This window comes from Lontra canadensis, unplaced genomic scaffold, assembly GCF_010015895.1.
Source record: "Lontra canadensis isolate GAN:19392208 unplaced genomic scaffold, GSC_riverotter_1.0 scaffold101, whole genome shotgun sequence".
NCBI lineage: Eukaryota > Metazoa > Chordata > Mammalia > Carnivora > Mustelidae > Lontra > Lontra canadensis.
This window is the reverse complement of record NW_022631095.1, coordinates 2,174,137-2,187,284: the sequence shown is the minus strand read 5'-3', so window position 1 is coordinate 2,187,284 and position 13,148 is coordinate 2,174,137. Positions and strand designations below refer to the sequence as shown.

Below are 13,148 nucleotides of genomic sequence, written 5' to 3'. Positions count from 1 at the left end.
GTCAAACAGTGATCAAAGTCACAGATAATTGATCTAATTAATAAAATGTCCTTAGCAGGCGGCAAAGAAGCCCTTTAGTATTTGCAAATTTTGGAGTGACATCTATGGCCAAGAAACTTAACAATTTTTAACAGCAATCCAGAATAAATCAAGGAAAACCTAGCTGAAAAGCATGGAAAACATATATACAAAAGTAAAGGAAGTTCAGACTGATCAAAGTCTTTTAGAAAAACTTTCTAAATACTCAAAAATCCAAGGATTTATCTAATTCTGAGAAAGTTTTTCAGTTATATAGTTAAAATATAACCAAGATTTCAGTGATTCAAATTACAGTTGCAAACATTAAGACTATATGAAAGACCCAAACATTTTAGTCTTATATGAATTCATTCAGGAATTTAAATAAAATGAAGAATCTTCATTTGGGATTGTTTACACTTTTTTTTTAAAAAAAGGAACATACATTAAAGACTGTGTTTACTTCATTAATGAGTAAAGTGGTGAGGTATTAAAGCCAGTTCAAAGGAGAAGCCAAAGATCAGGAATACTCAAATAAATGTGTCACTGGAGGAAAACAGGGAGGGATGTCAGCTGAACCTCTGCAGGGCAGAATTTTCTTATCTATGGACAAGAATCACTTTGCATTCCTATCAGTTTTCTACAGTGATAAAACTATTTTACTATTGTAAAATAGTTCCTATAGAATCCTATAGCCAGGGGCGCCTGGGTGGCTCAGCGGGTTAAAGCCTCTGCCTTCAGCTCAGGTCATGATCTCAGGGTCCTGGGATCGAGCCCCGCATCAGGCTCTCTGCTCCGCGGGGAGTCTGCTTCCTCCTCTCTCTGCCTACTTGTGATTTCTATCTGTAAAAAAAAAAAAAAAAATTAAAAAAAAAAAAAAAAAAAAAAGAATCCTATAGCCAGGGAAGGTGAGTTCTCTTCTAGCTCTCTGTCTAAACTCTAGACAATGCATACACTGAAGTACAAATTTCCCCTATATTTCTTATATCTCATTGTCCTTTTTATGGACTGCCTGGCCTGAGTATTTGTCCACCCACATCCTATATGTAATTTTTAGTATATACCAGATTGTTAAAATAATGTATCATCTTCAAAGAACTTAAACATCTGTCTTCTTCAAAACTAATCTGTTTTCCTTTAATAACAAAAAAGGCACTGTGCCCAATTTGGCAGAAGTCTGAAAATTAGTGAGATAGTATCTAAAAGTTTGACTAGTAGTTTTATCTAGAACTAGTATGATGTTTTAATTAATAAGGTTATAAAAAGCTGGATATTTAGGAAGTTACTGGGCGACACAAAACAGAATTTCAAGTCTTTTATTTACTGCAAATGTTATATTTGTATATGTATATATACACAAACAAAAATTTTTGAAAAACTAATGAAATTCAGTTAATAAACCTATTATTAAATTTTATTATGAAAGGTTATGAAAATTTTTTGAGTGTTTAAAATTTCACCATCCATATCATTTTTTCCCAAGTAAAAATTCATTTTTTACACAGCTGGAATAGTTAACTCCTACACACCTCACTAGTTTTTTTGCTTTATCTAAGGAAAACCTTTTCTAACTTCTTTTCTCCAGCCTAATTTCTTTGAAAACATTAGTTACAACAGAGACATGATCCAGCACACCTTAGTAAATGTAAACATTCTAAATCATATTAATAGCAAGCTTTGAAGTTTCAGATTTTAAACTTAAAGTGCTCATGAAATTCTCAAGTGGTTTTATGACATCTCACTTTGACTGAATATTATAAGAGCTCCTGCTTTGTCACAGACAGGTTTCAACAGCATATCTGATTAGTTCTATTAAATACTCCGTACCTTAAAGTTTAATTTATTTAAAATAATGCCATTGTAAAAGAATGCCATGCTTTAACATGATTCGTAATAGAAATTCTATTATTAAATTAATTTTTCTAATATTCATTATCCATAGATAGACCCATAGACTCTATTATCTCTAGAATCCATGGAATCATTTATCCATAGTATAATCGTAAAAATGGAAGACAATAACTATGTGTGAATACACACATACACATTTTTAGTATACTTTGTACTCTCAAAACAAGATGATGATATATAAATTGTGGGTTTTGCGCATTCTTCTGAAGACAGAATATTCCTTTATTTGTGTAATGAATGAGATAGACAAGATTCTAGCATATGATGATTATTAGTCCGTGCAAGATGAAAAATATTAGATATTACTGACAGCTAATTAGTTTTCACAGGTATTAGATAATCACATGTTCAACAAGAAACTACATTAATGGCAACTAAGGTCAAAATTCAGAATTACATTTAAGCACTTAATGACAAAACTTAATTTAAGAATCATTACAATACCATGTTTAAAATAACATAATCCATGTTTGGTGGGTTAACCTCACAGAATGACTGAATAAAACTTATTCAGTGGTGGAGATGGAAATGTTATTCTAAATGCCCTGGCTTTTTACTGCATTTCTTATATTTCTCAATTCCCATTACTCAATTTCTGTTTTTTTGTGTTAGCGAAGTTTGTTTTGTAGTATTTTGTTTTCATTTACAGTTGCAGCAGGAAGAAAGGCTTTTCAAGAAAATATCAGGAAAAAAAAACGTATTAGCTCAGTTCCCTGAAGATGTCTGCAAAAGTAAAGGTTAAAAAAAAAAAAAAAATCAAGTGAGAGAACTATATAAAGGAGGTGCAGGTGCAGGACGAGCAGGAATTAAATTTCCCTGAGATGATACTTTCGGTTGTGGTGGAGGTGGCCTGTGAGGGGAAAAAAAGACAGTTAATCATGTGTTTCAACTGAATAAAATACTACTACTTCATTATAAGCCCAATGTAACACCATCTTTAACACTGCTGACAATTCTTAAGAGTACATTAGAAGTACATTACATTCTGAGATTATTATACATCTTATATGCAATGGTTAAAGGATCCAATCAGCATCTAAAATGGCATAACTATCATAATAGAGTAATGGTATTCTATATAATCAAAAATATATGAAGGTTCTGGTTTACATATTTTTAAAAGGAACAGCACACGAAATTGAAAAGAAAACTATAAAAGACAAGTGAGCTCACTAGCTCCGTGTACATAAATAAAGCTGAAATTCCAACTCATTCAAAACTAACATCCACTCTGAGAATCAAACCTGCTACGACTTCTATACATGTCCTTCACCTCTATACCCTTTCTCACCCTCTTCATCCAATTCTAGTATTCCTCTACTCCACTAACACACCAGAACATTACCTGGTGAATATCTGTCTCACAATTTATATAATTCTGTCTTGATGCACAGCCACTCTTATTACATAATAAAGATTCTACAGGAGGACACTCCTCAGTGTCGCCATTCAGTTGCAATTTGAAGGATTTGGGGGGGGCGGTGAGAGGAATAAGATGCACTTTATATATTGCAAAATATCGTAATTAATGTTCCTCCTTGCTGATTTTAAGCCCACCCATTGAGAAGTGAAAGATTTTTCAGTTTTAGAACTCACATATGATTCTTTCATTAAAGTTTGTAGTTCTGGGCTGAAAGTCTCAATCTTAACTATTAACTCAATGACATAATCATTAGTCATTTTAAAGTCTGTGTCTGATAATGCTCCTCACTAGATTACCCTCTGAGTTTGTTTCTGTCATCTGTGGCTTTTCTTGTTTTAGTCACATTTTCTTTTCTTGTAGATCTGCTCTTTTGACTGGGGCCAAACATAAAAAATTGTTGAAATAAGGATCTAGTTTATCCTTATTGCTGGGTCCCAACACAGTGCCTGGGATGATTACTAGGCTACCTCCTCCTTGGCTAGGCCCCAGTTTTTGTCCCTTCAGCCCTATGAATTTGTTGCAAGCTCTCTTCAGCTTCCTAGCCTCTCAGTTCTCATGTTCAGAATTTGTAGACACTTCCAGGACAGAAAAGTGTTCCCCAACAGCTGGGATTATGTCTAGACTGCCTTCCTCTCCTGGGCCCCACACACACTTCCTCCTCATTTCCCTGGTAGTTCTCTCAGGCCTTCAAACATGTATTTTCTTACATTGTCTAGCTTTTCTAGCTGTCCCTAATAGGAAGGCTGGTCTAACCCATCTGGTGTGCCATTGCTGGATATGTTAAAGGCCTCTGCTGCTGAATCTTACGTACACCAAAGGTTGCAGCATCATTTGCTTATCTTGCTCAGGCTTCTTTAAAATTTTATGTCGACACTGCACTAATATGACAAAACTTACATAAAAAGTTCTTAAAAACTTTTCTAAAAATTGTGTTCTATCTAACCACTGGCAAGGAATACCCTGTACTAAATTAAATACAAAAGTCAAATATTTGTATTTAATTTAACCCTGGGTTTATTCTGGTAATCTAAGTGAATTCACTTCAAACCTTGATGGGAACTGCTGAGGCTGCTTGGCTGCATAAGTTGGTACTGGAAATCTGTTTGCATAGATAGGCTAAAAAGGAAAAAAAAGTTATTACCACAATGCACTCATAAATATGTTTTCTATACATAAAGTGATCAATATACTTTAAATCAATGAGTAGATGATTTACAATGCTGGTATTTAAAAATATTTTGCATTTTCAACATATCTTTGCCACTGAATGTAGAATACTTAACTCTTTTCAGGCTATATTTTGTAATTCAATAATACTGTTTATAATCTTGGTTCTAATCAACTACATTAGTTAAAAGATAACATATTTGCTACACCAATATACCTATTTTTAAAGATTTATTTACTTATTTATTTGAGAGAGAGAGCATGTATGCAGGGGGAGATGCAGAGAGAGAGAGAGAATCTCAAGCTGGTTCCGTGCTGAGCACAGAGCCCAGTACAAGGTTCAATCCCCCGACCCTGAAATCATGACCTGAGCTGAAACCAAGAGCTAGACACTCAAATGACTGAGTCACCCAGATGTCCCTACCAACACATTTTAAATAAAATCTTCCAAAAATGTATTGCCAAATCTGTTTGGTACCTAACTAGTACTGTAAATACTCCTAATTTACAACCCTTAATTTTGGGATTCATGATATTCCTTCTTTGACAAGATAATTGAAATAAGTTTTATAATAAAATGAGAGATTATGATAAGAAAGTAAAAGTAAGAATATTTTTCACATTTCACATTACATTAGGAAAAGTTAGGGAGGATCAGATGGAATTAATAAATCACCGATGATGTGATCTAGACCAAGACGTTGTCTGCTATCTGCTGTTCTTTCCTAAAGCTATTTGATGGGCAGAATATGCCAAGTGCAGGGAGCCTGGGTGGCTCAATCGGTTAAGCATCCAACTCTTGATTTCAGCTCAGGTCATGATCTCAGTGTCATGAATTTGAGTGCTGGGCATGGAGCCTACTTAAAATTCTCTCTTTGCCCCCCACCCCACCCCACCCCCCACCGCTTGCATGCTCTATCTCCAAAAAGAAAAAAAAAAAAAAAAATATATATATATATATATATATGCACAGCATTGGGGAAGAGCTTGAACATTCTCTGGGTCCTGCTGTAGAACAGGTAATCTATTATTTTACCCCATAGAATACTTGCTTATACTGTAAAAACGGAGAAGGAACATAAGAAAATAGCCCATTCCCTTTTCCACCAACCCACAGAAGCAGTGCTTTAAAAGGATAGTTAAACTCTACTTCTTGGAATTTATCTGAAGTATATTTTTACATGTATCCTATTCAGAAGGATCCTTGATGTTGCATTTTTCTGTGGTAACAAGATTTGAAACAACTGGTTTTTAAATTTGTGACAAATCCATAAGATGGACTTGTACATACATAGTTATTAAAAGCATGGGATACATGCTTGTTACTCACAAACAGTGGACTAAAATGTTCCAAGTAGAGAGAACTAAAATGCTGGTTAAAATATTAATAGGTATTTTTTAATGCTTGAATGAGTTCCTAGGGAATAAGAAACATCTAAAAAGCCCCCCAAAATAAGAAAGTATGAAAGAGTCCAGAGTATGTAACAGCATTTGTCCTATGAATATCTTCCATCCTTGGTGGGCTACATTATATGTTTTCAGGTAATATATAGACCTAGAAGACAAAACCTGAAGCCTGAGTTGGATGGAATGCTGAATTAAAGACCAAACAGAAAGCTGAGGCCCCTAACAGGCAATATCCTCACTGGATTAACTTAATAAAGAAACACCTGTCCCAAAGAACAGTGGAGAAACTGCCTAAACAGACCTTGGTACTGGTAGAAGGCAACTAAAAGAAAACTATCTCCCTGGGGAATTTCTAACCATCCTCACAAAGGTTTGGGGGGCCAGAGTTCCTAACACTTGTGTGACCCAAAGAAACACCAACAAAAATTTTAATTTAAAGGCACAGAAGATGGACCATGCCCCCAGGCATGTGGCCAAGGGAAATACACACACTCTCTGTAGAACTCACTGTAATTCAAGACTGAATAATTCTCCCATATAAAATTCAAAAGAATGCCAGTTTACAATCAGTATCACAAAGCACACTAGCAAACAAGCCACTGCAAGAATCAGTAGAAATAACAAACAACAGAACCAAGACTACACACATTAAAATGATCAGATAAAGCACAAAAAGTAGGTATTTTTATATGTTTAAAGAAATGAGTGCTTCTAAAAATTATAATGAAGCTACAAGAAACTATTGTATATGACCAACGGATTTAAATCTAATTTATCTAACAATGTATCTAAAAACAAGCAGAGGGGAAAAATGAAATGGGGCAAGGAGGAAACTAAATCAGTCCCCAAAAACAGATGAAGCATTGTGGTGTGGGGAGAAAACAGAAGAAACAGGAAAACAATGAGATCATAAAAATAATATGGTAGAAAAACTATATTAATAATTGTACTCAACATAAAGTCTCCAGTTAAAAGAAATATTTTTAAAATTTTTTTTAATTTTTAATAGAAAACATAAAAAGAAAAATTACATGTAAAAAGATATAAATATTAAATAAAAAGAAAAAAACTGATATTGCTGTATTAATAGTTTAAAATGGATCTGAGATGAGAAATGTTCTTTCCCAATCTCATACATAAATGCCAACAGCTGAAAGCCTTTTAAAAATAGCAATCAGGAACTGCTTTAAGGACGTCTCATAATCAACATGAAAAATGTCACTGGAAGACATGGGGAAATATTTAAATATTCCAAGGAAACTGAAAACTTTTCCCCCAAAAACAGGAATACAAGGATGCTTGCTTTTACCACCACTATGTAACATAGTCCTGGAAGAAGTAGCCAAAACAACTAGAGGAAAAAAGAAAATAAAAGACATCCAATTTGGAAAGAAGCACAGATACCTCCATTCACCGATAACACGATCCTATATAAACGAAAAAATCCCGAAGGATCCACAGGAAAGCTAATAGTACTAAGAAATGAATTCAACAGAGACGCAGGATGAAACATGAACATGCAAAAATTGGTTTTGTTTCTACACACCAGCAATGAAAAACCCAGAAAGGAAATTCAGAAAGCAGTTCCATTTACAATAGCATCCAAAAGAATAGAATACCTAGGAATAAACTTAACCAAGAAGGTCAAAGATTTGTATACTGAAAATTATAAAACATTGCTATAAGAAATTAAAGTAGACCTAAATAAATGGAAAGACAACTAGTCTTCATGGATTCAAAGACAATACTGTTAGGATATATCAGTACAACCCAAAGTGATCTGTAGATTCAACAGAACCCATATCAAAATTCCAACAGCCTTTCTTGCAGAAATGGGAAAGTAGATTCTCAAATCATATGGAATTGAAGGGGCTTTAAATAACAAAACAATCTTGAAAAGAAGAAAGAAGTTCGTGGACTCACACTTTGCAATGTCAAAACTCATTACAACCCCACAATAATCAAAATAGTAGAACTGCCTTAAGGATGGAAAGAGAGCCCAAATGAACAGAATTGAGAGAACAGAAAAAAACCTATATATCTATGGCCAATTGATTTTCCACAAAGTTCTAAGTCCATTCAACGAAGAAAGAATAGTCTCTTCAACAAATAAGACCAAGACAAGTGGATTTCTACATGCAAAAGAAAGAAATTGAACCCCTATTTCATACCATATACAAAATGGGTCAAAGACCTAAATATAAGAACTAAAATTATAAAACTTTTAAAACATACAAGTAAATCTTCATGTCCTTGGATCTGACAATGGATTGTGAGAGATGACATCAGTTTCTTTTGTTGCTTGTGCTTTTGATGTCATCTCTCACAAGCAACAAAAGAATAAACAGATAAACTGGACTTCATAAAAATTAAAAACTCTTGTGCATCAAAGTACATTATCAACAAAGTGAAAAGATAAACTACAGAATGGAAGAAAATATCTATAAATCATATATCTGATAAAATGTTAATATCCAGAAAATATAAAGACCTAAAACTCAACAACAAAAAGACGAGAAACCCAATTAAAAAAACAGGCAATGGACTTGAATGCACATTTCCCCAGATTAGAGATACAAATGGCTAATAAACACATGAAAAGATACTCAAAATCACTAATCGTTAGGGAACTGTAAATCAAAACCACAACAAGGTACCATTTAACATCCACTAAGATGGCTATAATAAAGTTTTTTAAAAAAAGCAAAAACAGAAAACAAGAAGTGTTGACAAAAATGGGAAGAAATCAAAACACTCATGGTAGAAATGTAAAATGGTGTAGCCACTGTAGAAAGCATTTGGTGGTTCCTCAAAAAGTTAAGCACAGAATAACAACATATCAGTTCCACTCTTAGGTATACACCCAAAAGAACTGAAACATAGGTACCATAAATAAATAAATAAATAAATAAGAAAATAGGTACTCAAACAGGTATATGTACATATATGTTCATGGCAACACTATCCACATTAGCCAGTAAGTAGAAACAACTCAAGTGCCCATTATTGGAAGAATGAATAAACAAAATGTTGTGTGTGTGTGTGTGTGTGTGTGTGTGTGTGTGTGTGTGTATATATATATATATATATATATATATATATATATGTATAAAGTAATTATGTAATATGTAAGCCATAAGAAGAAATAAAGTTCTCACATACACTACTGTAGGGATGAGCCTTGAAAACACTGCTATATGAAATAAGACACAAAAGAACAAATATTGTATGATTCCACTAGTAAGAGGTACCTAGAATAGGCAAATTAACAGAAAGTAGAAAAAGACCCTGCACAGTCAAAGCAATCTTGAGAAAGAAAGAAAAAGAAAAGCAGGAGGCACCACACTTCCTGATTTCAAACTATGCTGTACAACTACAGTTATCAAAATAATACAGCATTAGCAGAAAAACAGACACACAGGGTGACGGAACAGAAAAGAGAGCCCAGAAATAAACCCACACATACATGATCAATTAATTTACAAAAAAGGAGCCAAGAATATATGGGAAAAGAACAGTTTCTTCAATTGGAACTGTAAAAACTGGACAGCCATATGCAAAAGAATGAAACTGGACCACTACGTTACATCATACACTAACATTAACTTGAAATGGATTAAAGATTTGAATATAAGACCTGAAACCACAAAACTCTGAAAAGAGAACATAGGCAGTAACATGGGTCTTGGAGATGGTTTTCCAGATGAGATACCAAAAGCAAAAATAAACAAGAAGAAACTATGTCATAGGTCAAACTAAAAAGCTTCTCAGCAAAGAGAACAATCAACAAAATAAAAAGGCAACCTACTGAATGGGAGAAAATATTTGCAAGTCATACACCTAACAACAGGTTAATTTCTAAAATATATAAAGAACTCATACAACTCAATAGCAAAATAACAATCTGACTAAAAACTAGAAATACCATATGATCTAATATTTCCACTTCTGAGTATTTACCCAAGGAAAATAAAAACACTAACTCCAAAAGCTATCTGCACCCCCATTTTCACTGCTACATTATTTACAATAGCCAAGACACAGAAGCAACCTAAGTTTCTGCTGATGGATGAATGGATAAAGAGAATGTGGGGGCGCCTGGGTGGCTCAGTGGGTTAAAACCTCTGCCTTCGGCTCAGGTCATGATCCCAGGGTCTTAGGATCAAGCCCCGCATTGGGCTCTCTGCTCAGCGGGGAGTCTGCTTCCTCCTCTCTCTCTGCCTGCTTCTCTGCCTACTTGTGATCTCTGTCTGTCAAATAAATAAATAAAATCTTTAAAAAAAATGTGAAATATATATAGCAACAAAATAAAATACTATTCAGACATAAGAAAGAAGGAAATCTTGCCATTTTCAACAACATGGACCAATCTTGAGGGCAATATACTAAGTGAAATAAGTCAGACAGAAAGACAAACAAATACTATATAACCTCACTTATATGTAGAATCTTAAAAACAAAACAAAACACCAAACTCATACATACAGAGAACAGATTGGTGGTTGCCAGAGGTAGGAGCGGGGTTGGGTGACATTGGGTGACGGAGGTAACTTCCAGTTACAAAAGAAATAAGTCATGGAAATGTAATGTATGGCATGGTGACTATAGTTAATCATATTGCATTTATATTTGAAAATTGCTAAGAAAATAGATCTTAAAAGTTCTCATCACGAGGATAATAAAACTATGTGGGGTAATGGATATTAACTAGACTTTCTGTGGTGATCAATTATTTCACAATGTACACAAATACTGAATCATTATGTTGAACACCTGAAACTAATAAATGCATGTCAATTATATCTGAATTTAAAAAAAAGTAGAACAGTGGTTGCTAGGGGTTGGGGGAGGGGAAAATGGGAGTCACTGCTTTGGGTATCAAGTTTTTGATAAAAAGGTTTCAGAAATAGATAGTGGTGATGACTGTACAATATTGTGAATATAATTAATGTCACTGAATTACATTCTCAAAAATGGTTAAAATGCCAAATTTTATGGTATATTTATTTTACCACAATTAAAAAATGAAAAAAATATAACAAGGATGAAGAACACATATGCAATTTCTAACCAGCACATGTAAGCACCCTGTATATGTAGTGCTATGGAAAATTCTCCAACATATATGTTTAAGGGGGAAACTGGAATAACAATTTTTTATTTCTTTTTTAAAAAGGAAAAGGGAGTAGAATAGGGAGATTGTGTATACACACACACACACATGCACATACTCATTGTAATAAAACATGAGGAAGGATATTTAATGACTTTAACTCCACATAATTGGAAAGACTTTAAAAGTCTGACAATATCAAGTGTTGACAAGGATGGAGGTCAACAGAAATGCACATATACCAGTGATGATACAATCTCTTTGGAAATCAATTTGGCAATTTCCAGTAAATAGTTACTATCTTTCAGCCCAGCATTTTAATTCCTACATGCCTCCAGATCAATGCTCTCTAATAAAATTTTCTGCATTGATGGAAATATTCTGTATCTATGCTTTTCAATACAGTAGTCAGTGGCCACATGTGATCTACTTAGTATTTAAAATGTGAATGAGGAAAGGCATTCTTAATTTGTAGTCTTATTTGTAGGTACAAAAAACTGGAATCTGCTAATAGGAAAATGGATTTTTAAACATCCAAAGTGAAAATGAATGAATGAGAGCTGCAGGTATTGAGGGCTAAATCACAAAGCAATGTTAAAGGAAAAAGCAGGTTGAAGAGAGAGATGCATGAAATAGCAAACAAAACATAAAGTTTAAAAACAACTGAAGCAATACTATATATTTCTTAGGGATACATGCAAAAAAAAAAAAAAAGTATATCATTATCTCAGTATGCCCTAATACACTCAAAGGCAATGATTACTGGTCCCAATGCTGAGACAATTATGCCTATCCCAGCAGCTCAGCCACACGCCCTAGGGAAGCCAGGCATTGAAAATACAGAGACAGCAGACACAGAAAACAACAGTAACAGGAGAGATCCCACACATCATTTCCCAATCTTGGTTTCAGGGCAAAGCATTCTCAATGTCTACATATCTTCTCCAGACACCTCTGAGCCAGAGACCCTACTGGTATTATTTTCATTAATCCAGAGCCCACACTTAGAAATCACACTTCTTCAGAAATCATCTATGCTTATTTCTTTATCCATGTAAAAATTATTTTTTTTTTAGATTTAATTTTATTTATCTGACAGAGGGAGAGAGAGATGACAAGTAGGCAGAGAGGCAGGCAGAGAGAGAGGAGGAAGCAGGCTCCCTGCTGAGCAGAGAGCCCGATGCGGGGCTCGATTCCAAGACCCTGGGATCACGACCCGAGCTGAAGGCAGAGGCTTAACCCACTGAGCCACCCAGGTGCCCCTAAAAATTATTTTTTTAAACTTTTAGCAATGTGATATCATAATATAATAAAAAAATGTTTTTTGTTTTAAACTTACAACTTCTCTGGGAGGAGTCATTGAAGAAACATGTCGAGGAACACTCACTGGCTGTCTAGATGCTTCCACTTGGTTTTTGCCATCTGATCTGAAAGAGACAATTACTTCTGAGCTACGGTAAGATTAGATCATTTCCACGTGACATGTTACACATACCTTGCATTTTCTCAGATATAGAATAATGATGTTCGTAGTGGAGGTAACGATGGTCACAATGACAGCTAAAATCTTTATGGCATTTTTAACAACTTTCACACATTTTTCATCTTTACAGTACTAGAAAGTTTTATTAACCCCACTTTACAATTAAATAACCTGAAATTCTAAGGAACCATAAAATTTGGCCAATTAGGCCAGTGTTTCCAAGCTTTTCTCCTCAGGTCTTCCTAAAATGAAAGAGTAAATACACATTCTAAAGCTGAATACACAAAACATGAAGTTGTCATTCTAAAAACGAGGAAGCCCAAGAGGAGCAAAGAAGCTGGTTGGAAAGACAGTAACTAAATTTTAGACGTGCTGAGGTGACAGCAAGTCAGCTCGGTAAAGATATATAGGAGAGAGCTATGGGTATGGAACTAAAATTTCAGAGATGCAGATGGGAGAATTATCTATGGATTGGTCAGTTTGGGTATGATAGGAAGTAAGAGGAAGAAAGAATAGGAAGATAAATCTGTTTTAGAATATATTAAAAATTAAAGCTAACATCAGGATACCCTAGCAAAATATTATATACTAGGTAAGAAATCACTATCATAATAAACTAGCTTTTT

General features: G+C 34.3%; 1 protein-coding gene across 2 annotated transcripts in view; it reads right to left on the bottom strand.

The window, feature by feature from the left end:
- Positions 1 to 1,319: 1,319 nt before the first annotated feature.
- Positions 1,320 to 13,148, bottom strand: part of ADAM9 (ADAM metallopeptidase domain 9) — a 142,641-nt gene continuing 130,812 nt past the window's right edge. For both annotated transcript variants that reach the window (XM_032838045.1, XM_032838044.1), the window contains 3 exons: positions 12,379 to 12,466; positions 4,401 to 4,468; positions 1,320 to 2,779 (listed from right to left, as the gene is read on the bottom strand). In XM_032838045.1, the coding sequence (XP_032693936.1) occupies positions 2,686 to 2,779; positions 4,401 to 4,468; positions 12,379 to 12,466 (250 nt within the window). In that variant the 3' untranslated portion in view covers positions 1,320 to 2,685. The remainder of the gene's footprint in view (positions 2,780 to 4,400; positions 4,469 to 12,378; positions 12,467 to 13,148) is intronic.